This window comes from Centrocercus urophasianus, unplaced genomic scaffold (assembly GCF_019232065.1).
Source record: "Centrocercus urophasianus isolate 14NV4802_14NV808 unplaced genomic scaffold, USGS_Curo_1.0 seq_11, whole genome shotgun sequence".
Classification (NCBI taxonomy): Eukaryota; Metazoa; Chordata; class Aves; order Galliformes; family Phasianidae; genus Centrocercus; species Centrocercus urophasianus.
Genome location: NW_024884253.1, coordinates 220,315 through 245,203, shown reverse-complemented (window position 1 = coordinate 245,203; position 24,889 = coordinate 220,315). Strand labels below are relative to the sequence as shown.

At 49.3% G+C, this 24,889-nt stretch overlaps 2 protein-coding genes across 2 annotated transcripts in view; both read right to left on the bottom strand.

Annotated features, from left to right (window-relative positions):
- Window positions 1-3,689: 3,689 nt before the first annotated feature.
- MAFA (MAF bZIP transcription factor A) lies at window positions 3,690-6,473 on the bottom strand. The gene has a single exon (XM_042839909.1). The coding sequence runs from the start codon at window positions 5,501-5,503 to the stop codon at window positions 4,643-4,645; it is 861 nt and encodes a 286-aa protein (XP_042695843.1). The 5' UTR covers window positions 5,504-6,473; the 3' UTR covers window positions 3,690-4,642.
- Window positions 6,474-9,702: 3,229 nt separating this feature from the next.
- The window catches only part of ZC3H3 (zinc finger CCCH-type containing 3), a 159,303-nt gene continuing 144,116 nt past the window's right edge, over window positions 9,703-24,889 (bottom strand). The window contains exons 10-13 of the mRNA XM_042838216.1: window positions 24,381-24,550; window positions 22,890-23,098; window positions 11,882-11,965; window positions 9,703-11,784 (exon numbers count right to left, since the gene is read on the bottom strand). Of these exons, the coding sequence (XP_042694150.1) occupies window positions 11,753-11,784; window positions 11,882-11,965; window positions 22,890-23,098; window positions 24,381-24,550 (495 nt within the window). The 3' untranslated portion in view covers window positions 9,703-11,752. The remainder of the gene's footprint in view (window positions 11,785-11,881; window positions 11,966-22,889; window positions 23,099-24,380; window positions 24,551-24,889) is intronic.

The window sequence follows — 24,889 nt, the reverse complement described above, 5'->3', positions numbered from 1 at the left end:
AAAAAAAAAAAAAAACAACCCTCAAAAAACAACTCCAACCTACACCAGCAGCAGCCCTGAACCCAGCACTGCAAAGCATAATGCTGACATTATGCTGGGGGGGGGGGGGGGGGGGTTTTGGTTTTTATAGAGAGTTAATTTGTACTTTTGCAGCCCCGAATTCATTGCGAGCTTCCCCAGCATGATTGAATATCGCAGGGCTGCAGCGTGAGCTCAGGTTACCAAGATGTCAGGACTTGGGCAGAGTGTGCTGTAGCGCCTCAGGAGCAAACCCTACAGAGGATCATTATCAATAATTGATGAAGAATAACCCAGGGGTACTTCAGTGATGATGCACTGATACCCCCATTACCAGCATCTACGTGGCAGTGGGGGACAACACCGAACTGAAATGGGTTATGGGTGGCTTTGCTTGGCTGGAAGCTGTGATATGAGCTTGGGGTAAGGAGGCATGGGTTGCTATAGGGTTGCTGTGGATGGTGATTCTGTGGAACGCACACTTCATCCTACCTTCACTGGTAAGGAATGCTGGAAGAAAGGCTTGCAGGTATTTCCCAGCCCAGCGATGTTTGAGTCACACTGAAGTGCTGGTGAAGCTTTAAAAGTGCTTCGCTGGAAGGTGGCATGGAGAGAAACACCGTGCAGCCCCAAATCCTGGAGCCTCACACAGAACCCAAAGGGTTAAGGAGCAGCATCTTCCATGAGTGAGGCAGGGTGATGAGGGGACAATGTGGGTACTCATTTCCTTGAGCCACACCCCAGTGCTGCAAGGGGACGGGGAATGAACAAAGAAGGGGGTGACTCTGCCCCCAGATATTGCCTGTGGATGCTATGGTTCCCTTCAGGAGCAGGACCCCACTGTTAATATGTTGTTACGATTTGGGGCTCTTCTGCTAACTGGGGGGATTCCCAGAAGAAAATAAATCAGAGCACGGGGGAAAAAATATTAAAAAATAAAATAAAATTAAAACAAAACAATTAATTGCAGCAGCGCAAGGAGTGTGGATCACCTCCGTGCCTGGAGAACAGGGGATGAAGTTTCAAGTGCCGCTGCCATCACGGAAACACATGGATAGCAGTTGCAGAGATGGATCTGCTCCCATAGACCAGGAAGAGGGGAAAAAGAGAAGCGTGCGCGGTCCCCAAAATGCCTGCACTCTGCAGGATCAGTGGGGGAACGTATCGTGGGTTGGCAGACCCCAGGGTGAGATCTCTTACAGCAGCATTGCCCCCAAACGCTACGGCCAACGCTGCTCTTCCATCCCAGAACAGCACACAGTGAACCCTACAGAGGTAATGGGGGGGTGACCACGGAAGGAGGAACAGGGATAGAGATGGGGTGGCCAAGATCAGGGACACTCAAACTGAGCGGCGTGATTCAGGGAAGCGTTGGTCCCACAACCCTTCCTCTCCCTCCCCAGACTCTCCTTGATCTGGTCACGGAACCAACGGTTGGAAACGTGCCCCCAAAAAATGTATCAAAGTAAGGAAGTGGGATGTGGGTGATATGGGGAAATTGGCTGCACCCCAACGGGGAGCTCTCATATGCTCCCCCCCAAAAAATAGCAAAGAGAGGAAGCAATGTCCCAAAAAGAAGCTGAGTGGGGCTGCAGAGACTGTGGTGGGAATAGCAAAGCTTTCAGGCGTGAAATAACAACAGGAAAAACGGGTGACCAACCCTAAAGATCCCACAAAGCTTTCAGCCCTGGTGCATCACGCATGGCACAAGGACCCCTCTCCACGCACCCCAGCTCCCGGCGCAAAAACCTGACACAAAACAGCTGGGCTGCTTCCTAGGGAAAAAAATTAAATTAAAAGAAGGCATTTCTGGTCCCCAAAAGTCCAAAAGAGATGCAGAAAGCGAGATAGAGAGGAACTGCTTAGGCGCAGCGGGGTTATTTCATGTTGGGAAGTTGATATACGGCAGGAGCCAGGAGGGATCGCGGCGCAACTGGGCAAAAATACAGGAAAAAAGAATTAAAAAAATTAAAAATAAAGATGAACAAGCTCAGAAAGAGGCCCTTTTGCAAACTGCCCCGCAGTGCTCACTGCCCCAGCATGGTTGAAAAGAAGCTGGAATTGCACAGCGATGGCTGTGCCCGTCTATGACGGCAGCGCAGAGCGGAGCTGCCGGGAGCACACAGACTCCAAAAGGATCGCAAAAACCTGAGCCTAAATCTTTCCCCTTAGCTGAAAAGTCTATTTTTTTTTTTTTTTGCTTTATCTTTTTCCATAATGCTCATTTTACGGTTTTCTTGAGGGGAAAAAAAAAGTCAATTTCAGAGGTTTTCCTTTGGAGGAAAAGTCCAGGTTTTTTTGGTTTATTTTCGGTTTGTTTTCCTGCTCCCTTGCTTTAAAAAAAAAAAAAAAAAAAAAAAAAAGCAAAACACTCAGAAGAGAGCAGTGAAAAGGGGGGAAAACAAGAATAAAATTAAGATTTATTACCATTTAAAATCAAGCTCGGTTGAGCTGAGGTCCAACAGGATCCGCAGTCCCCGCGTTGGGACGGAGGTGACTTTTCGGTGACCACGGGGACAAAGGTCTCCGGGGCACACAGGACACAGGGACTGGGAAATGCCCAACTGGAAAAAAAAACAAAACAAAACAACCAACAACACACACAGGACACACAAAAAAAAAAAAAAAGACAGAAAAAAAGTGAAAAGCAAAAAGCACAGCGGGGCAGAGCCAGGGGCTGCGCTCCCTCCCTGGAAGTAACACCAACAATGATGGAAAACAAAGAGTCACCCAATGAGCCCCCAGCGCCGCGACACGGAAAAGGGGAAAAGGAACCCAACCCCAAAACAAAAAGCAAAGCCACGGAGGTCCACGCGTCGAGAGAACAACCGACCCAGGCTTTAGTTGAATATAAGTTTTTTATCTTGATGCAACATCGTTAAAACCGTCACAAATCGAAACAACAGGTCGTTAAAAACGCTCCGCACCATCAGTCCCTAAAATGCACCAAAGCTCGCTTTGTCAGAAGACCCTCGTGGGTTCCCCCCCCCTACCCCCCGTGATTAATATCAGTTTTCCCCAAATAATTAACATTTTGTGTGTATGCGTGTGTGTGTTTTCCTTCTTTAAATAAGCAACATTAAGAAAAACCAACAACAAAACAACCCAACAAACTGCTCCTCCGCTTCCTCTCCGAGCACAATTGCACAAATTCTACTTATTTACCCCCCCTCCCATCCCTCTCTTTTTTCCTTTTTTTTTTTTTGGGCAGAGAAATAATGTGCATTTTCCTCTCCTTTTGTCAGCGCCGAGGTTAAAATAATTCCTTTCCCAGAGGGTTAATAAATAAATCTGGTGCATAGTGAGATAGCAGCCAACCATTCGCAGTTCATATATTACTCTATTGCCTTTCAGGTCGCCCTAATTGTTATCTCCCCCCTCTCCCTCCTCCCCTATTTTTTTTATTTTTAAGAGCATAGATAATTTTAAATCTCTATAAAACAGTATTATTTAACCCAATCGATTCCTGTATATAGTGCATTCGGCTTCTTCCCAACATCATTTAAATTAACTCGGATATTATTTGCATGCTATTACATACAAACTTTTAAGACTCGTGTTTTTTTTTTTTTTTTTTTTTTTTTTTTTTTTTTTTTTTTTTTTTTTTTTTTTAAGGATTTTGTCTTTTTTTTTTTTTCTTCATAAATCACCAAGCAAAATATAGGCTCAGGAAGAAAACAAACAAACAAACAAACAAAAAAGCAGAAAAAAAAAAAAACCCTAAAAACTAAACTAATTTCTACATATGTACAAGGGAGGGGGGGGAGGAGGGTGAATAAGTTAAAGAGTGGCTCAGGTTGGGGTGCAGGTGGTGGAGGGCCGGGCAGGGCACAGCGCTGCCAGACCTCCCCTCCAACCCCCTCCCAGGGCAATGCACGGGGACACCCCGAAATTAATTCATTATAATAATTAATGGTCATTAAAGGAGGGGGTTAAACACGCAGGGCGGAGGGCGATAGAGCTCCGGGGGCGGCACGCCGTACACGTCCCGCATGCAGGCTGGCTCCACGTCCGCTGCCTTTCCGCCCCCTCCCCTCCCAGGACCCCTCTTTGATTCAGTCCAAGTCCTTATGGGGGGGGTGGGGGGGTGGTTGGGATCCCATTCCCCCGTATTTTCGGAAGAAAATACTTGGTTTTTTTTTTTTGTTGTTTTCATACAAGCAGATTGTTTCCTCTTCCCATATAAGGGGTCTATAGGATGATCCCCCTCCCCTGGACCTCCCCCTTTCCAGCTCGAGTCCTGATGGGGTTGGGGAGGGGGGGTCCCATTTCCCCATTTGTTTTGAAGAAAATATTTATTACAATACAGTAGCAGATTGTTTGCTCTCCCTGGATACGGGGTCTATAGGACATGTCCCCCTCTCCCCACACAGGGAGGTCTGTGGGATGCGTCCCCCTCCCCAGGACCCCCCCCTCCTCTCCCTTTCCAGTCTAAGTCCTGATGGGGCTGGGGGGGGGGTCCCATTTTCCCCGCATTTTCGGAACAACTTTTCAGAAGAAAATAATATATATATATATTTTTATACAAGCAGATCGTTTGCTCTCCCCACATCGGGGGGAGGGGGGGGAAGAAGGAATATAGGGGCATTGCAATGTTACCCCCCCGCTTCACCCCACCCCGGGCTCACATGAAGAAGTCAGCGGCGGTAGTTTTTGGGGCTGCGGGAGGTGATGGCTCCCGGGGGAAGCCCCGCGCCGCCAACTTCTCGTACTTCTCTTTGTACAGATCCCGCTCCTTGGCCAAACGGGAAACTTCTTGCTTGAGTTGTTCCACTTGGCTCTGGAGCTGACACTTCTCGTTCTCCAGGATGTGCCTCTGCTGGACCCGCTTGTAGCGACAGGACTGCGCGTAGCCGCGGTTCTTCAAGGTCCTCCTCTTCTGCTTGAGGCGAATCACCTCCTCCTTGCTGAATCCCCGCAGCTGCCGGTTGAGCTCCCGCACCGACATACTCACCAACTGGTCGTCGGAAAACCTCTCCTCCAAGCGCAGGTGGTGGTGGTGATGGTGGTGGTGGGCGTTGTGGTGGTGGGCTGCCGGGGGCAGCTCCTCACCCCCGAAGGGCTGAGGCCGGAACGACTCATAGCTCTGATGGTGATGATGATGGTGGTGCGGAGCGCCGATCAAAGCCTCCACAGCATCCTCCGGGGTCAAGTTGAGCGCTTCGGGGTTGAGGTGGTGTTGGTAGCCCGACATCCAATACAGCTCCTCCAGCTGCGGTTTGGAGCCCAGGGGAGCGGCGGTGGGACCAGCACTCGGTTGCCCACCGGGGCTGGGAGCGCAAAAACTGGGCGAGGAAGGCACGGAGGAGCACGGGGTGCTGAGAGGGGTGGAAGAAAGAGAACCAGCAGGCAAACGGTGGCACAGCCTCTCGGCCTCCGCCGGCTCTTTCTTCACCTCAAACTTCATCAGGTCAAAATCGTTGACGTATTCGATGGCGAGGGGGCTGGTGGGCAGCTCCGCGGTCATGGCCAACTCCGAGGCCATCTCAGTCCATGGAGGGGAAAAGGTTCCCCGCCGCTTGCAGCGGGGCTGGGAGCAGGGAACCTCCGCCGAGGCTCCGCAATGGGGTGAGGTCGGGCTGTCCGAGGTGGAAATCTTTGGGTTCCCCCCCCCCCCCTTGTCCTTTCAGGCTCCGATGAGGGCTTCACTGCGCTTCTGACAGGACAGTGCTCAGGGGCTCGGCTCCGGGATGCAGCCAAAATCCAGAGAACTTCCAATGGGGTTTTGCCAACGGCTTCAGCCCCGGCTCCTGGGAATTTCCGATGGGGTTCTGCTTCAACTCAACTCCGAGTACCTCCAGCGGGTCTTTGTCACCGACTTCAGTCCAGCTCCGGGGATCCTCTGACGGAGTTTTGTTGCTCTCTTCAAGTCAACTCCGGGAAACCTCCAGCGGGGTTTTGCTTCAACCCAACTCCGGGGAAAACCTCCGATGGAACCGTTCCTGGGGACTCCGCTCCAGGATTCAGCCCAATTCCGGGGAAACTCCGATGGAGTTCTGTTTCAGTCCAACTCCGGCTACCTCTGATAGGGTTCTGTCGCTGACTTCAGCCAAATTCCAGCGGAGCTCCGACGGTGTTTCGCTTCTGCTCAACACCGGGAAATCTCCTCCTGTGGGGTTTTGTCGCCGACTTCAGCCCCGCACCGAGGAACGTCCAACGGGATTCTGCTGCCGACTTCAGCCCCAACTCCGACGAAACGGTTCTTAGAAGCTCTGTTCCAAGATGCAGCCCGACTCCAAAGAACCTCGGACGTTGCCTTGTCGCGGACTTCAGCCCAACTCCGCCGAACCTCTGCTGGGGTCCCGCTCTGCGACCGCCCACTCCCGACGGAGTTTTCCGCCTCCCCACAGCCACGCACAGGAGCTCAACCCCAGCTTTCACCCGGGAGCGAAGCGCACCACGGGTCTCTCAGTGCGGGATGCCCGGAGCTCTCTGCGGTTCCTCCGCTGCCTCCCAATGGCGAGCAACGGGGCAGCGCCCTGCCCGCCCCTTCCTGCCTTCCCCTTGGCACCTGCCCCAGCCCCACCTCCCCGGGGCTGTGAGCCTTCCTCTGCCCTCCTCCTCCTCCTCTTTTCTCCTCCCCTCCCCGGACAACACGGGAGGGGCGGGGAACGCACGGCTACCCTCTCCCCGCCCGCACCCTCCGCGGCACAGCGCTGAATGGAGCCCTCCGCCTTATATATGGGGAGAGCCCCTTTATACCCGCCCCTAAGGCGGGTCTTAGGGTCCGCCAGCCAATCATAGAGGCGACCGCCCGAGGATATTTACATATTCCCATGGCAACGTCCCTGGGTGGCTGTCAATCAATGAAAGGAGGGAGCTCGGCGCTGCCCGCGGGAGCCCCGCAGGAGCCCCCAGGAGGGTGGCGTAGAGCTTTCCCCTATGGTACTACCCCCTGTAGGCACCCCCTATAGGAACCCTCTATAGGCACCCCCGTGTCCTCACCCTCACAGCTCCCAGCCACCACCCCAAGCAAGCTGCAAGGATCGTAATGATGGAAAACAAAACAAAACAAAACAAATCCCTCAATTTCCATCCGAGAACCCCCAAAAGAATGAGGGGAAAAACGAAAATGTGGTTTATTCAGCCCAAATTTCACAGGATGTCTCAGCATCCCACAGATAATCAGATACCAAACATGGGGGCAGCCCCCTCCTAGCTCGCTGTTCTCACTGGGGGGAATGCTTAGCATCCTTCCCATGGCACAGCTCCACTTGCACAATGCCTTAGCTAGAATTTTTGGAATTCTTTTTTAGGATTTTCCCATGATCTGTTGTTTTTTAGGGAGAATGCAAACACCAATCCCTGCATTCAATGAATAGGCGTCAGGCTGATTTTCTGCTCGTTTGATGCGAAGTTGGCACTATGGATCTTCACTGGGTCTTCCAGGTGGAAAAAAAACATTGGTAAAATCAAGGTGAGAAGCACCAAAAAGTCACCTGAGCATCTTGGAGCTGTTTCATCACTTTGAGGCGTGAATGTAGAGTGAACGAAGGGGATTATAGGGATTATAGGGTGAATGCAAGTGTTATAGGGTGAATGTAGGGGTTACAGGGTGAAGGTGCATCCCAGTGCATGAGATCCCATCGTGCTGGGATGCTGTGGGGTGCTGAGCATCCTTTGGGATGTGGTCCAGGTGTGGACGCTGCTCCCAGCCCTGCCACCTCGTGGCTGGTGGGGCTGCAACGTGGGAGGGAGGAGGGTGGGGGATGTTTGGGGAGCCCCAGCACTTGGAGAGCTTTGGGATTGATGATAATGGGGTCAAGGGTGGTGTTAGAGGGGTTAGGGTTGGTGTGGAGATGCACACCAGAGCCAGGGATAAAGCACATGGCACAATGTGTCCAGAGGAAACTGAGGCACAGGGATGCCACCATGGCCCAAGTGTGAACCACCTCCATCCTATGGGGTCCTCTCCATCCACACCCACGAGGATGCCACTTACACCACCACAGCCTGACCCCAAGGGTGGACCACCTCTATCCACTCCCTCCATCCACACTCACCCATTGGGCTGGCAGAGACCCCCAGTGTGAGGATTTGGGGATGGGGACACAGTTTTTCCCATTTTCCTGCTGACAGGCAGGGCTGAATTAAAGCAAAAGGGTTCGTTTGTTTGTTGAGGAGGCAAAGCAAAGAAAACCTGCTGCATCCCAAACAGTTAAAACCAAGGGCCATTCATATTTCTCCATGCGTTATCAATATCCCCAATATCTACCAATACATCCAGTATCTATAAATACTTCTGAAAGTCAAATGATGATTTTATGGACTGCAATGCACAGGGGCTATGGGACGGAGGTGATATAAAGGTGGGGGAGGATGCAAGAAAGGATGGTTTGACGATGTAGTGCAATAACAAAAATGCATCTTGTGGGATGTTTTAACCATGTTTTCTTGTGCTCTTCCAGCTTGAAAACCACCTGCAGCAACATGGAAAAATGCACCCAAAATTGAAAACACAGTTTGCAACAACTCCACAACCTGTAATGTGGTGTCATTGGGATTTGCCACAACCCAGTGGGTGCCACCTCCCATGAGCATCCTTGGGGTACCCAATTGGAATCACCAGCAGTGGACAGGAGCCACGGAGGGATTAGGATCAGGCCAGGATCCAAGCGGGGCCGTCGCTTGGTATTTTTAGCCCCATCCCTTCCCTCCCCACCACGTCACGTTGATCATCTAAGTTTACTCGCTGGCGGTCGAGTGACATAACCAGGTTGGAGGGCACGGGATGGCAGCGGGATCGCGTCACCCTTTGCTTTTAGCTTCTGTGGCCCTTTAACCCTTGGAGTATGGATGGGCACCACGATCCCGTGTCAGCGCTGCCTCAGTTTCCCCAAATTGCTGTCGGATTTGGCAGGCTGCAGAAGTGGGGTTACAGAGGGGATGTGCAAACCAAAAGCGATGGCACCATCCTGGTGACCGTCCCTTAGCCACCGCTAAGCACAGATCTGACCCGAGGGAAGGGTCAAAAATAATCCTGGTAAGGTTAAAAATTGTGTGAAGACATGGGACAGGACAGGGGGGAGGAGGGCTGGGGACAGCCACAGTGATGATGGGCAGCTTGAGGGAGATGCTACCCTGGCACCTGCTTCCCCAGCAGGGGACCAAGAGCTGTGCCAGCAGCCCTGGATCGTGCCTGAGGGTTTTCCAGGAAATGTTTACGGTGCCCTCCAGAAACACTGCTCTGTATCCCTCCTCCCTCCTCCTCCTGCTGTCCCCATAGGGCCGAGCTCATGCAACGCTTTCTCACCCTAAGGCAGCATCCAAGAGGCATGGATAAAACCCTGCCGTGCCCATCGCTGAGTGCTTCAACGCTCCTGGCCACCGTTGCCTTGCAATGGCCACCCCTGGGGACCTTGCCACTCATCATTATCGGTGAATTCAGGTTTTTGATGAGGAAACCGTGTTTCTTGAACGCTTCCAGGGATGGTTACTCCACCATCTCCATGGGCAGCCTGTTCCAATGCATGATCACTCGTTCTGAGAAGAAATTTCTCCAAATATCTGAATTTTCAGATTGGAGTGGGGGTACTACATACAAACCCAGAAGTTGGAAGATTTGCATTTTCGTGTTCAGCTTCCTCAAGGGAACAACGTGGGACATTTGTGCCCGTTTCCCACTCACTGCATGACTCTGGTAGAGTCATAATGCTGAAAGATGAGCAAAGCTCCAGGCAGAAACTCTTTTATTTAAATACAAAACCGCACAAGTTAATAAAAGACATTTAGTAACAACGGGGACGACAACAACTTTATTAAAAAAAAAAAAAAAAAAAAACAACAAAACAAAAAAAACAATGAGGAACTCCATACACAATGCTTGGTTGAATTTTCCCATAGAGACGGTCACACGAAATCGGTGCAGAAAGCAGAAGGGTGGAGCAATAGGGTCCCCCACTCTTAATTTCTCTGCCCTTCTTCAAGAGGTGACAAGCATCGATGACACGGTGCCTTTGGTGGCCTGCCATGCCCCAAGTCACCCGAGCCATGTGTCGGGGTGAAACACAACCCGGGGGCTCTGCCTACCATAAATCCCATCACTCCCTCCCTTTAGGAGCTGGGCAGGGGGGAGCCTTCCAGTCTCTGCCCCTACCCTCTCTGGAGTGCACACACACAGCTCCTCTGGGGGATGTTCTGGGTGTAAAAATGCAGCCATCAGCTTTATTGGAGCTGTTGTACACCTGAGCCTGCGGCGACACGGTGACATTGTCACCCATCCCATGACCAAGCACACCTGGGTGCCTGCTCCCTGGAGACAACAGAGCTGGCACCGCCACTGTCTTCTTGTTGGAAATGCCAGAGGTGGGGGCTCACGGGTTCATCCAAGCTCCAGTGGGATGAGTGGGGTGACGCCATGAGCATCGGGGCCAAGCAAAATGCGTCTGCAGTGCAAAGATTGGCACGTGCATGTAGAACTGTGGCACTGCCCCTGTGGGGCACGCAGTCCTAAATTGTATAACGCTGCTGCATTTTCCCTGCAGGGCTCTCAAAATAAAGTTTGTTCTAAGGTATTGCCTATCAGATAGGCAAATCTTGCTATTTAAGGACACAGATGAGCAAATCATGCCTCCTGACACCTCTTGGCAAGGGTTGACCTGTTCTCCATGTCGGGGAGCAGCATCCACCACCCAAAACTGCTCTGAAAATTGAATCCATGGATGCAAAAATCACGGCAGCATTTCAAAAACTGCAGAGCCAGCAGAAACCTGCTTGGCAGAGGGCTCCCCACACGCCTTTAAATCATGGAGATAAAGGCATGGAGCAGGAAAACCAAAACCTGGCCAACAGACTGAGCACTATCAACAATCATCAGTGCCTCCATCCATCTGCACAACGGCAGCAATGAGAGCCATGATCCATCTTTCATCAGCTCGTTGCTCTACAAGAGGAGGTGAACCAAGACCTGAGATTGGCACAACTTATCACACGGATCAGGGCTGGTGCAGGGGAGCATCAAGGGTCAGGATGAACAGGCATCCCCTTATGAGATAGGATGCTGTGAGATATCAGATTAATAATGCATGAGGGACAGCAGTTGAGCACTGAGGTTGTGCCGTGCTGAGCAGTTACACTGCTGTTGTTATTTCCTACCAGGCTGGGAGCTGCTTTTGCTTCCATGTGGATTCACAGGGGTCCAAAGACCCTGAAAAAAGCTAGTTTGGATCTCCAGGAGAGCAAAACCCGCCGGGACACGTAGCAATGGTCTCAGCTCAGTGCTGCTCCTGAAAATAAGGGATGGAGCAGGATGCAGGCTGGCTTTTGGCATGGAAACTCCAACCTATGTGGGAACTTTGTGTCATGCTACACCTTACCATGATGACTTGAGATCTGCAGGTACCTCATCCCAAATAGAACAAGGGGTGTGGATGCAGGCATATGACCAAGGATGCTTGGCAGAGTATCCTACCTTGTATCCTACACCCAAGCAGTGTCCATGTGCCTGGCTGGTTGAACATCTCCACTCTTCATCCTCCCCAGGAGCCTTAAATAAACCAACTTAAACCAGAATTTATTCCCAAACTTAAAATACTTCAACAAAACCACCTCCCTGAGGTGCTGGGCTGAGGGAATGCTTCTCCATGCCACTGCCAGGCTCTCTGGTGAAACAATATCCCAGAAAATTGAACAACAAAAAGAAGGTGCCATGTCCCAGCACGGTGTCCTGAGGTAGGTGCCAGGCAATGCCTGGCTCAGTGTTTCCTGAGCTGGTCAGCTGCCACGGGGACAACGGTCACAGCCTGGGCTTGATTTGCAGCTGTTTGCCTGAAAAGGAGAAAAGCAAAAAGGTGGAATTGCATACCATGGTGCCTCTAAGGCTTTGTGTTCCACCTCTGGAAGGAGGCATGGGAAAAGGTCTCACCTCTACTACTTCCCTCCTCCAGAGTGGTGCTTTCTGAGTCCTGTAAGGTCACCCACATTGAGGTTCTTTTCCATTTGGTGCCACCTGGAAGGAGAAAGGGACAAAAAGAGGAGAACGTCATCACAGTTCCTGCTCTCTCTGCCCAACTGCCCATGGGTTGATGGTTGGACTAGATGATCATATTGATCTTTCCAACCTTAATGATTCTATGACTTTCCCACTGGAACTGCCCCTCCTTGAAGGAGAGTGTGCCCCAAAATTGAGACCTCATCTAAAATGGGCTTTGGTGTGAGTGGGGCTTTTTGCAGCTTGGGGTTGGGTGATGCTCCACCACTGCCCTGCCAGCTGCTATCGAGGACACACGTCCCCCCACAGTGTGGACTGGTGTCCTTGTCTCTGGGGATGTGTTTCCCTGCTAACCCAGATTTGGGGTGGCCAGGACGGAGCTGACTGGTTCCCCAAATCCCCGTTGAGCATCCTCAGCCACCAGCAAGCACCATGGAAGGAAGGCACCTGTGACTCTCACTACATCGCAGTGAACTGAATTTGTTGTAAGCTCCCAAAATTATGGTCAAAACATAAAGCAGTTGAATCTTTAAGCTGCAGCGTAAGGTGGAAGGTCATAGACTGCTCTGGGGCAAAGAGAAGAGCACCAGCAAGCGAGAGGTTAACTCACTCTTGGCACTCTGGTGAAAAGCTTTGGGGACATTCCTATCACCCTGGAGACAGAGAGTGGGTTTGACTGCATGGGACCTTCAGGATCTTCCAGGTCCAACCTCCTGAAATGGGACATGCAGGGGGAAAGGGACCCATGACTCAAATGTGCTCGGAGGCACTCGCAGCCATCCGAGTCACCGAACGGCGATGACGAGAGAGCGAGAGGGAAAAATGATAACCAAAAAAAAACCTGCCTGGGGATTTGGGGCTGCATAGCTGATGGGTTTCACGACCCCGTGATGACAAGCCCGGTGATAAATCGCTTCTGCCCGTGAAGTCAGGAGGGGGTTTGGGGATTCAGCCTGTGCGAGTACAGAGATGAGAATAGCTCTGGAGCTCCGGAGAGTGCTGCTGCCATCTAGCTGGGTCCCAGCACACAGGGCTGGAGGATGCTCTTATGCAAGGATCTGAGAGGGATATTCAGCCATCCCTGAGTATCCCAGGGTGCTCTGGAGTGTTGTTTTGGAAAGCGAATGTGGAGATACGTAGAAAGCAATGCCTCTTCAGGGTATTTACACCATAAACAAGCTCAGCTTTGGTTTGAGCAGGGACTTTCTGCTCTGGGTTTCCAGCTGCTGTTCTGCTCCCAAAGCTCTGGGTTTTGAGTTTCCCTAGAACCTCCTCACTATTTTCCATCCTGCACTCCCTTGGAAGAGCAGGTGAACAAACATTTTTTGGGGTGCTTACTGTACGAGAGAGACAGATGGAAAGCAAAGCAGCAACAAGGGATGGGAACGGAGGAAAACAAACCATGCCTCAGTACGCCCAGCACGCCTTAAAGAGAGTCCCACATACTCCTATAAAGCTGAAACCCCATGATGACCCTTTTGGAGATGACCCTTTTGTAGGACAATCCCATGCACGCTTCATGGCTATGGTGGACAGTGTGAAGTCCTCCTCTGTTTTGATGGCAATAGGATGTACTTTTCTGCAGAGCTTCTCATGTTCTATTTTCTCCATGGGGAGGTGGCTACAGGGCTCTACCTGCAGGGCAAGAACTTTCCTACAGGGAGGCAGAAACATGGTGGCTAACTTGAGAGAGGACAAGACACTGAGACGAACATGGAAGGGAAAAGGAGCTTCTCCACAGGTTGCTGAGCAATGAGAAATCCTTTCTGATTTGGATTACATCATGGAGAAGGCAGAAACAATCCATTCCAAACCCTATCCAGATGTTCTGGTCACAAGTACTACGTGACTGGTTTCTGGTTTGACATCAGTCCATCTTTTCAGCCATCCAAAGCACCTCTTTTCAGAAGGTCTCCTGCAAAAGCAGCATCCCCAAACCAAATCTGGCTCTGGAAAGCCCAAGAACACATTGTCCTCCAGGAGCCAGGGGAGCAGCAGGTCATGTCTGTGAGCTGTTCTTCTCTTCTAAACTTGGATAAACAAACTTGCTCAGAGTCTACAGTGCCGTGGCAGTGATACATAGCTTTGGAGCTAATTTATGTAAAACAAAGAGGGCTCATTTAGCACCTTTCCACCCTTAATATAACACTCATACATCAGAAGGCTGCACGGCAGCCACGATGGCCTCAGCTATTAGTCACCTGTGACACAGGCTAATATGGCTTTGAGGAATGGTGGCATGAGCAGCTCAAACTCTCTGAGCTTCTCAAGACTCTCCCAGTTGGAGTTAGACTCAATGATCCTTATGGATCCCTTCTGATCTGGGATACTGTATGATTCAGTTTTCCACCATCCCAGCAATTTGGGCTGTGCAGCATGGTATTCCCATTGGGTATAGCAGAAGAGGTGCAATGCTGTTGCCCATCAACACCAAATGGGAGAATCATAGAATCCTTTGAGTTGGAAGGGGTTCTTAGAGATCATCTAGTCCAACTCCTTTACAACGGACAGGGACACCTACAGCTAGATCAGGTTGCTCAGAGCTTGATGATCCTAAATGCATCCAGGAACAGGGCTTCCACCTCCTCTCTGGGCAACCTGTTCCAGTGCCTCACCACCCTTACTGGAAAAAATTTCCTTATATCCAATCTAAATCTCCTCTTTTTTTAGTTTGAAACCATCTCCCCTTGTCCTGCCACAACAGATCCTGCTAAAGAATCTGTCCTCTTCTCTCTTATAGAAAGAAAATCAGCATTTCCCTATTGCTGCCCCATGAGGACCACATCCTTAATCTGATGGGAATGCCAGAAATGGTTCAATTCCCTCAATGGAGCCAAAGAAACTTCATTAGCTAATAGTGGCACAGCAGCATGAAAACCACACTTTGCAATTCAAAGCAAATATTGTTAGCAAAGGAGAAATAAAGATTTATTCTCGGGGAAGAAAAAAAACAAAAAACCCACAGAACAGCCAACAAAACAAACAAAAAGCTAATTTTTAAATCTACCACAATTAACTTTCTGACCTGCACAGAGCAAGACTTTGATTTTAAACACATTCTTTCAAAATGATGAAGATGCTGCATTGAGAGACGTGGTTTGATGGGCATGGTAGGGGTGGGCTGGGGTTGGACTTGATGATCCTGATGGTCTTATCCAAGTTTAATGATTCTATGGTTCTGTAAGTCGGCATGGTGGGGATGGGCTGATAATTGGACTTGGTAATCTTGGTGGTCTTTTCCAACCTTAATGATTCTATGATTCTATAAGTGGGCATGGTGGAGATGGGCTGATAATTGGTCTTGATGATCTTGGTGGTCTCTTCCAACCTTAATGATTGTACGAGAAATTGCAGCAGGGCTGTAAAGATGAGTAGTAATGAAATAAAACCAAAGCACACTGTGGGCGAGCAACTCAGTGCAGGCAGAGCTCAGTTTCCCACTTTGACTCTTGGATGGAGATGGTCGTATTGCTGCTCCTGCAAAGGATGGGGGGACCTCATCAAGAAGTCGGCCCCATGCTGGCAGACAGAACTACATTTTCTGCTTTTGTGCATGGTAGATTCTGCAAACGGCGTGATCAATCTTGGGTCGCATCTCGCGCTCCTTCACTCTCTCCCACCCCCCCCCCCCCTTGCATTTCGGGAGCGACGCAATCCATCTTCCAGGAACCAGGTATATAATTTCTAGTTAGCGAAAGCAGGGATAAGAAGCCCCTTTTTCATTACGATGATTGAACTGCTTCCAAAGAGAGGAGCAGGGCTGGATCACGAGCCCGACGTGCAGAGCCGAGTTGCTTTTGCTGAGCTTGTCAGCCTCGCTGGAGAATTAGGACTTCCAGCATTCTTCCTTTTGATGAAAATCAACATTTATTTTGCCTAAGCCTAAGAAGGTGTCAGGCAGATGGAGAAACTTGCCACTCTTCGCTGGGAGAAGGGAGTGAAAGAAGGAAATCTAATAGAAATATATTATCAAGTCCGAGGAGTGGACACGGCAGTAAATCACACTTCAGGTGGCACCATTATATTTTTCAATAAAACCAGGCTTCCCCCAGACACATCCTTGCCAGGAGGCTCCAGCTGCACCCAAGTTAAACAAAATTTGCTTCAACCAGATGCTGAGATAAGGGGAAGAAGATTTAAAGGGATTTAAAGGGGCACTGCTGATGCGGAAGTCCCCTGGATGGGGGACAAAAGGAGGTGGCTCTGGTCCCTGTCCCCAGATCCCCTCTTTGCTGATGGCTGAGTGTTGAAAAATGATTTTCTACTGCATTTCTGATGTTGGGAGACAGGGCATGGAACCAGACTGGGAAAGGAACAGCAGCCAAAAACATTCTGCATCTGCTGGGGACCACATGACAGCTCTGCTCCATGCGTAGAAGATGCCCAAATCGCGAAGCGATGGGATGCAGGGAAGATGAATAGCATTGAGAAAGCTCGCTAACAGCTTTCCAAATTCCTCCACCAAAGTATAAAAAGCCTTGCCAGAGAGAAAGCCGGTTGTTAGAAGGATGCATTCCCACTCTCCAAGCCAAACATGAGTGCAATGGTACATTTTGCCTCCATCTCTCTCCCAGCCTGAGGGACTTGTCCTTTGCTGCACCCAGTCAGGCTCTGTATAGGGCCCAAAAATAAACCCTTAGGAGCTCCCCTTTGGTGAATGAGACAGCTGCAATTAGCAGAAGAGTGGTGCTTTGACCACATTCCAGTTATTAATACAATGGGAAGCAAAGAGAATGCTCAGAACACCAACATACATCCCAGCACTTCCCAGTTGATGCACAATCTGGAGGGAGAAATTTCTGCTTTTCTCACCAAAATCCCACATACATTTTTTCACCCAGCCAGGAAAAACATCTTTTACCTGCTCCCCAGCCACCTCATCTGTCAAGCTGATTACAAGGAGGTTTGATCCTGGACAATACCAAGGCTGCCTCCTAGCCTGTGTGTGATGTACAAAGCAATTTCCCATGCCATTGTGTGCAGTGGAAGTATGCAGGAAGGAATAAATCATTGCACTTGAGATACACACAGATGGAGATAATGAATACATACGATGCCATAGGGTGGAAACTACCCTTGCACTTAACCCTGCAGCCTGAGAACTACACTAAATCCATCCAGTGAGAAGAACTTTACCAAAAACTCACCCTGGTGCTATTCCACCAAAAACTCGTGCTCCTCAAGAAAGGCTTCAAGGCTGAGATGTTAGGAGAAGCTCTATCTAGATGGGAAAAAGCCTCCAGTGCTTTGATGGGCAGTGCCCATCACCTGCAGCAGGACATCCTCACAGGGATGTATCATTTCTCTTTAATTCCTTCTTTTTGGAGAAAAGAAAACCAGTCATGAGAGAGGCAACCCAACCTGACCTCCTGTGTTGCTGTTGCTCCAAGAGGTGAAACCCTTACGAGCTTTTCCAGCCCTGCTACATCTCATTCCCCAATCCCCCCCCACCCGAAGGGAACTCCAGCTGTGAAATGCAAAGCTTGCAAACCATAAGCCACAGAAGTGGGAGAGGAATATCATTAGGACATGGGCATCACAGCGATGCTTTATGGTTTGGGAGTCAATGATGACTTGGGTACAACCAAATATGGTAAATTTTACATCTGTCTTCTACTGGTGGGTTGAAGGGATGGGATTTCACCATCTCAAAGGGCTCTTCCATCTCTGGTTTTCAGGTCATTAAATAACTCAGGGGGAAATGACAGGGCTGTAAAGTCATAGAATCGTATATGTCGCGAAGACCACTAAGACCATCAAGTTCAACCATCAGCCCAATATCACCATAACACTAAACCATGTCCCTCAGTGCCACATTCACCCTTTACTTGAAAATCTCCAGGGATGGTGACTCTACCACCCTCCTGGGAGAATTGGAAACACACAGGCATTTGAGTCCAGGCTAGGAAATCATAATGAATATTTTCAGATGCGGGATGAGACAGAGGCTTCCAATTTAGATGGAGAGCCCCATCAGAAAAAGTCACAGCACTCATCAGGTTTACTGGAAGTTTCAATTAAACTGGCCATTTTACAATTAAGAAAATTAAATAACCCTAAGGAATAATCCTAAGGAACACAGTCCTCAGCCAGACCAATGATTTGGCCCCACAACTTGAGCTTCTCACCTTTATGTGGGTGCCTATGAGACATGGACCAAGCAGGGGTATAGCAGAAAGTCATGAGCTACTGTCACCTTTTGGGTGATGCACCAAGCAAGACCTTCAGGAAAGTTCCTTAGAAAGTTCCTCAGAAGTGGACCTTAGGAGGCCCACCAAAGAGCTTCTACAGCACCAGCAGTTAGGGAGACCCACCAGGACCCAGTCCTACTAAGAAATGGGGTTCTGGTAACGTAAGGAGTTTGGAGGAGGGATATACAGAACACGAGCAGGAATTGGCAAGACTGTGTGCCAGTGCACAGTTGGACTTGATGATCTTGGAGGTCATTTCCAACCTTTATGATGCTATGAGTGGGCACAGCAGTGAGGGGCTGATGGTTGGATTTGATGATCTTAGAGGTCTTTTCCAATCTTGATGACTCCATCGAGGAGCTTCCCTATGTCAGGCTGTAGGAAGCAGCCCATTTCAGGAGGCGATCCCACCTAATGAAGAGGTCACAGAGGTGGATCAGTTACAGGTGCAGTGGCCAAGATTCTTTCCAAAAACAGGCAATGATCCTAAGGGAGGGCCAAGGTCACTGTTCCACCATATACACGACCAGCCAGGACTCAGATCCTCAGAGAAGTCCAAGGCAGCTCAGACACCTCCTGAAGGTAACCAGGATGGAAAAGAGAGGATTGGGGTTTTCTCACTGAAGAAGAGATTAACAAACACACTGGAGCAAGTCCAGTGGAGGCCTCCAAGATGGCGGGGGAGATGCTTTTGACAACACTAAAAAAAAACAACAGTTCCCTGAATTTTACCCATAATATTTTCTCCCAGGTCCTAACAAGAGGAACAAACTGTAGTGCTGGCTCCCATCACTCCTTTCCACCCAACCCTTCCATCACCTACATCTAGAAAGCAGATGCTTTCTAGAAGGCTTTGGGGCATCTTCTGTCACTCAATCCGAAGGGTTATTTTGGCATCTGCTTCATCCAGCTGCCAAAATAAAGAGTTTTATCAGAATCAAAGAGCTTGTGATGGAAGGAATGCTGAAGGGGACGCTGCAGGTGGTGAAGAATCATGGGACCCTCCACATGGCATCCCATTGGGACTCTTGATGTGAGGGGAACCAATCACAGTCATGTAAAGGGCTGGCAGCCAGCAGAAGAGGACATGTCTGGGTCCAACATCACGGGGTTGCCATCCCATGCAGCTCCATGGTCATGGCAAAGCAGGAAACACAGCACGGATTTGGGTTTGGGAGGGTAGCCGAGGGGGATTTGCGTTTTCAAAGTTATTCCTCCAGAAGTGAAAGCTGTAAACAAAAATAGAAGCGCTGCACCTCAATGAATTCCTCCAAAGCAAAAGTGTTTGAGCGTGCTCAGCGGAGCCGTTAAAAAAGACTGTAGCGAGCATCTTCCATTAACGTTACGACCGTGAAATATGACAATAAAATGATAGCCGTATGGTCGCAAATTTGCAGCCCGCCGAGTTGCTAGGGGTTTATCGTCACTCAAACGTGCAGAGAGCTGTAAAATGTTTACAGAAAGGGTCGTTTGCAGCTATAAAATCCTCTTTTCTCTCCTAAACAAGGCTGAGTGGAGCCATTTACAAACCCCTGAATGTTCATCGGGGGAGAGGGGAACATCTGTTCTCTCCAGGAGTTTTCAGTGATCTTCTCGAACAAATTAACTAAAATGGGTGCTTTCTAATTAAATTAGCACTCGATTGGAATGGTTTGCATTGGTGCGCTTGCTTACAATTAGCGCGGGGAGGCCAGTTAGGCTCCAGCATAAGCTATTTTAACTGGAAGGTGAAATATGGAAGTGCCCATTACCTGCATGCATCTACCAGAGGGGCTGGGATGCTTGTGCACCCTCTGGCTCAACCCTCCCAAGCACAGAACAAAGCAAACGGGATGGGAACGCACCAAGTGCTCATCCCAACCACAGGGTTTCCATCAGCAGGTTGATTCCCATGTGAGGACAGCAATCCATGTCCCTCCTTTCCAGTCCCATTTTCACATATCCCAAGTCTACAGACACACACCAAGACCCCGCAAGCTCACACCAAGCCTGTTGCCCAGGTTGGTCCCTAAAAGTCATCTCCAAACATTTACTGCACCTGCTTCTCTTACACACAGCACTTTTCTCCCTTCCTCCTGTTCTTGTCAGAATTAAAAGCGCCTTTTCTCAAATTGTGACTGTTTAACCAAGCAATTCAGATCACTCTGTAATAATAACCTGTCCTCCTCTTTATTTACCATCCCACCAATTTGTATGTCACCATCAGGGTGTGCACGCAGAAAGTGAAAATCATCACTGTGCTCCACATACAGGCATCTCTTGCTAGATGTGGTGGGGAGAGCACAGATCCCAAAACAGCATCACAGATAAAATCACAGAATCACAGAATTGTAGGGGTTGGAAGGGACATCTAGAGAATATCTAGTCCAACCCCCCCTGATAAAGCAGATTCCCTACAGTAGAATCATAGATTCATTAAAAGACCTCCAAGACACCCAAATCCAATCTCCACCGTGCCCAATAACCATGTCCCTCAGTGCCACATCTCTACAGTTTTTGAACTCCAGGTAAACCCCCCCCCTGAACCCCACCACTTCCCTGGGCAGCCTGTGTCAATAGGTTGCAACTACTAGATACCAACTATCCAGAGCTTCACAAGGACCAATCCTGACCATTACACACAGTACCTTAAGATACAGCCCTGGCTTTAGAGGTGATGTGGGCACTGTTAATCATTTGGGTCCTTTCACAATATCAGCATCCTCTTGGCATGATCAGGATGACAGTCCTTCAGTGGCCAAGGGTCCTTTCCTCCCATCAGGCTATGGCTATTATTGTGTCCCTGGGACCCTCTGTGTGTACTGGGATGAATATTAAATCACTGAATGCATTTCAGTGATAGGAATGGGCAAATCTGAGTACCCAGCAGGGGAGGGTCACGTTGCATATCAGAAGAATGTTCTTCACCAAGTGGATGGTTGGGCACTGAACAGGTTTCCCAGGGAAGTGGTCATGGCACTGAGATTGCCAGAGTTCAAGAAACATCTGGACAATGCTTTCAGACATATAGTCTGATTTTGGGGTGGTCTTGTGTGGAGACAGGAGCTGGACTCAATGATCTTTTAGTGGGCAAGGTGGGGGTGCGTTGATGGTTGAACTTGATAATCTCAGTGGTCTTTTTCAACCTTAATGATTCTGTAATTCTATTCTATGATCTTTATGGATTCCTTCAAACTCGGAATATTCTATGACTCTATAATTCTATGACCCTCACACCTACCCCAGACCAATCATGAACAACCCCTGCAGCTCTTTGGAAAGGAAACTGATTGTTCTACAGATATCTGTGATTCCTTCCTTGCTTTCCTTTCCCTGCTGAAAGGCCATGTACCCACTGCAGCACACAGCTGAGCAGTCATCCCTGCTTGCCTGTGACTCCAGGAATATGTTGCTAAGCCTGGGAATTTTCTTCCTGACAGCGTTGAGGCATCTCAGACCTCCCTGGCTTGAAGAGGGGTTTGCACTTGGCTGCTGAGCAACTCAGCCTCCACTTACAGAGGAAAGTGCAAATGCCCTGGTGATGAATTCAACCCTTGTCCCAGCAGGATCCTGCTCCTGGGTTGGAGGATGAAGGAGATCAAGGACAGGGAAAGAAGCTCAGATGTTTTTTCTAGCCTTTCCCTTCACAGTAAGCCACATTGTATGAATTTCATCCTACGTCTCCATTGCCAGAGAATGAGACAGAGCTCTCCAACTCAATAGACTTACCCTGTTTCAGAATCACAGAATCATTTAGGTTGGAAAAGATCACTAAGGTCATCTAGTCCAACCATCAGCCTCTCACCTCCATGCCCTTGTCCACAGCTAGACAAAAAAAATTACAGGTCATCTTTGAAGCTGTTCTGTTTTTCTATCAAACTCTCCCTGATCTCACCTCAAGCTGAAATGACAACTTGCTTCTACAAAATGTTTTAATTTTTGAGCCCACTCTGCTCTCTGAGATGGTGTTCAGGAGATGCAACTGTTGCACATCCCTCTCATGGAGAGGACACAGTGCAAAACATAAAGCAACGTCCAGCCAAAATGTCCAGAGCTGGAAATCACAGAATCACAGAATGGCCCGGGTTGGAAGGGACCTCAAGGATCATGAATCTCCAACCCCCCTGCCACATGCAGGGCCACCAAACTCCACATTTAATACCAGACCAGGTTGCCCAGGGCCCCATCCAACCTGGCCTTGAACACTTCCAGGGTTGGGGCATCCACAGTCTCTCTGGGCAGCCTGTTCCAGCACCTCACCACTCTCATAGTAAAGAACTTCTCCCTGACATCCAACCTAGATCTTCTTTCCCTCAACTTAAAACCATTTCCCCTTGTCCTGCTGTTATCTACCCTTTCAAAGAGTTGATTCCCCTTCTGTATATAGGCTCCCTTTAAGGTACTGAAAGGCTGCAATGAGACAGCCTTCTTTTCTCTAGGCTGAACAAGCCCAGCCTGCCTTCGTAGGGGAGGTGCTCCGAAGACAGGCTGAGAAATGACCAAGTATGTTCCCAATGGAGCAGCTCCAAGGCACAAAATGAGGATATTAGGTTATGCTTTGCCCTGCACTGTATCTCCATCACCTGTGGACATATCTGGATCTCCCCAAAGCACCCCAAAGTCCCCTACCTTCCGACTGAGCTGCTGTTGGAGCCAGCACTTAGAGGACTGGAGACTCATCCCACAAAAACACATGGATAACTGCGGGGAAAAACTTTCCTCGGTGGTGATTTAAGGCAGCCCAGAGCACATCTAGTCCAAGTACTTCCTACCTGGTTCATCCATTGGTTCATCCTCATCCCTCTCCACTTTGCATTTCTTATCACCCGGAGAGGTTGAGGACTGGAGGGAGATGAAGGATGGCAGCTTCTGCAGACAGCTGCTTCGAGAGGTGTCCTCTTCTTTCCAAAACTTCACATCCTCCTCCATGCTGGAGGGTCCGGGCACTTCCCCATCATGAGAGAGTTGAACTGGATCATTCCTAGAGTAGGAATACACACAAAAAAATTAATAATGGAAAATAAAACAATCCCTTCCTGGCAGTGCTGAAGTGCATGGAGTGGAGCAGCAGAGCAGCACGTGGAGGATTTCTGGGCTTCATCCCAGGCTGATCCTTGTCTCTGATTTCTGGTGAGTGCAGATAACATGACAGTTCAGCTCGTTTGATATCTCTGATGACGGTGCTAAGAAAGGAAAACAACCCCCTGGGCAGCATACGAGCACTGCAAGCTGCCACAGGGCACCTAAAAAGAGCAAGGAGCTATTTTGCACCTCATTCACATGGGGGATGTGAGCTCAGTATCATTTCAAGGCTCTTCTGTCACCCAGAGAGCCTGCTGAGTGCTTGGCCCCTCTGCTACCATACAAGGTAGGGCTGGGATGGGGATGATGGCAGCAGAGTGGCAAAGAACCCCAAGCTGGTGTTTTCTTCTCCTTCTAACCAGGACTTTTGGAGAAATGTAGGGGTTTATAGTCCCATTTAAGTTTGTCTTTAATTTTCACGACACTTTAAGCGTTTCAATTCAAGGAGTAAAACTTGTGGCAGAGGATGGAGGAAGTCAACTCAGGTTGGATATTAGGAGAAATTTCTTCTCAAAACGAGTGGTAACACATTGGCACAGGCTGCCCAGGAGGAGGTGAAGGTCACTGGAGGTGCTCAAGAAACACAGAGATACGGTTAGTAGTCATGGTGGGGATGGGTCAACAGTTGGGCCTGACGTTCATAGTGGTCTTTTAAAACCTGAACAGTTATATGATTCTATGATCTTGGCAGTGATAGCACAGGATGAAGCTTGGGGTAGCCTGAAGCACAACAAATCACCAACACCCCAACCTCTAAAAGGTTTGGAAAGATGCTACACACTCATAGCTGCTGCCATGATTAACCAAGAACACAAGCCAGTCTCTACCAGAACTCCTCCATCTCCCAGGTGGACATTCTACAAAAGCCTCAGAGATGCCTGAAGGTGCCAAAAATTTGGGCAGCACATTTCTAAGAGCAAGGATACTCACATTTCGATGGCATGAACAAATCATAGGGCAGTGAGATGCAAGCAATCCCCATGGTCCTCCCCTTCAGCTGTGCTTCAAGATCTTTTGGAGACCTGATCCATTTACCCATAAGGACTCCATCAAGAAGGCACTGCAGTAACTCACGTCACTGACATCTTAAAGTAAATCAGCATGCACACAGATATGTGTATCCATAAGAAGCAGTCTGAGAACACAATGGTTTAAATGCAGTTTCTTCTGCTCTTTCCTACCTGTTTGTCTCCTCCCAGAGCCGTCTGCACTTGGAGGGGGAGTCTTCACCAGCACAGTTCCCCGGTGAGTGACGTTTCTTTTTCGGGTGCAGCAGCTTGCAGCAGGCGCCCCTGGGGCAGATGCCTTTCTTGGCAAAGTCTGGGCAAACCAGTGTGTGCTTCTTCTTGCACTGGGAGGGAGAAAAAAGAGAGGGATTGGGAAATGTCTTTGTTGAAGTCTCTGCAAGAAACATGAGTTCCCAAAGTCGGTCTCCTTCAGGTGGCACAACTCATTGCTAAAAGCAGAGAAGGATGTGCTGGTGCTTTCTCCTCCACACCAAATGCATTCTTTCACATCAAAATATTATGTCAAAATATTAACCTCTTCCAGGAGATGCTACATATTCACACATTCCTTTCTCAACACCTGACTTTACAGACCCAAAATGCCAAAATTTGGATAGCAATCACCCCTGAGGAGATGGCACTGATGGTCTCAGTAGGTTAACAGAGGTGGAAAAGCCAGTTTC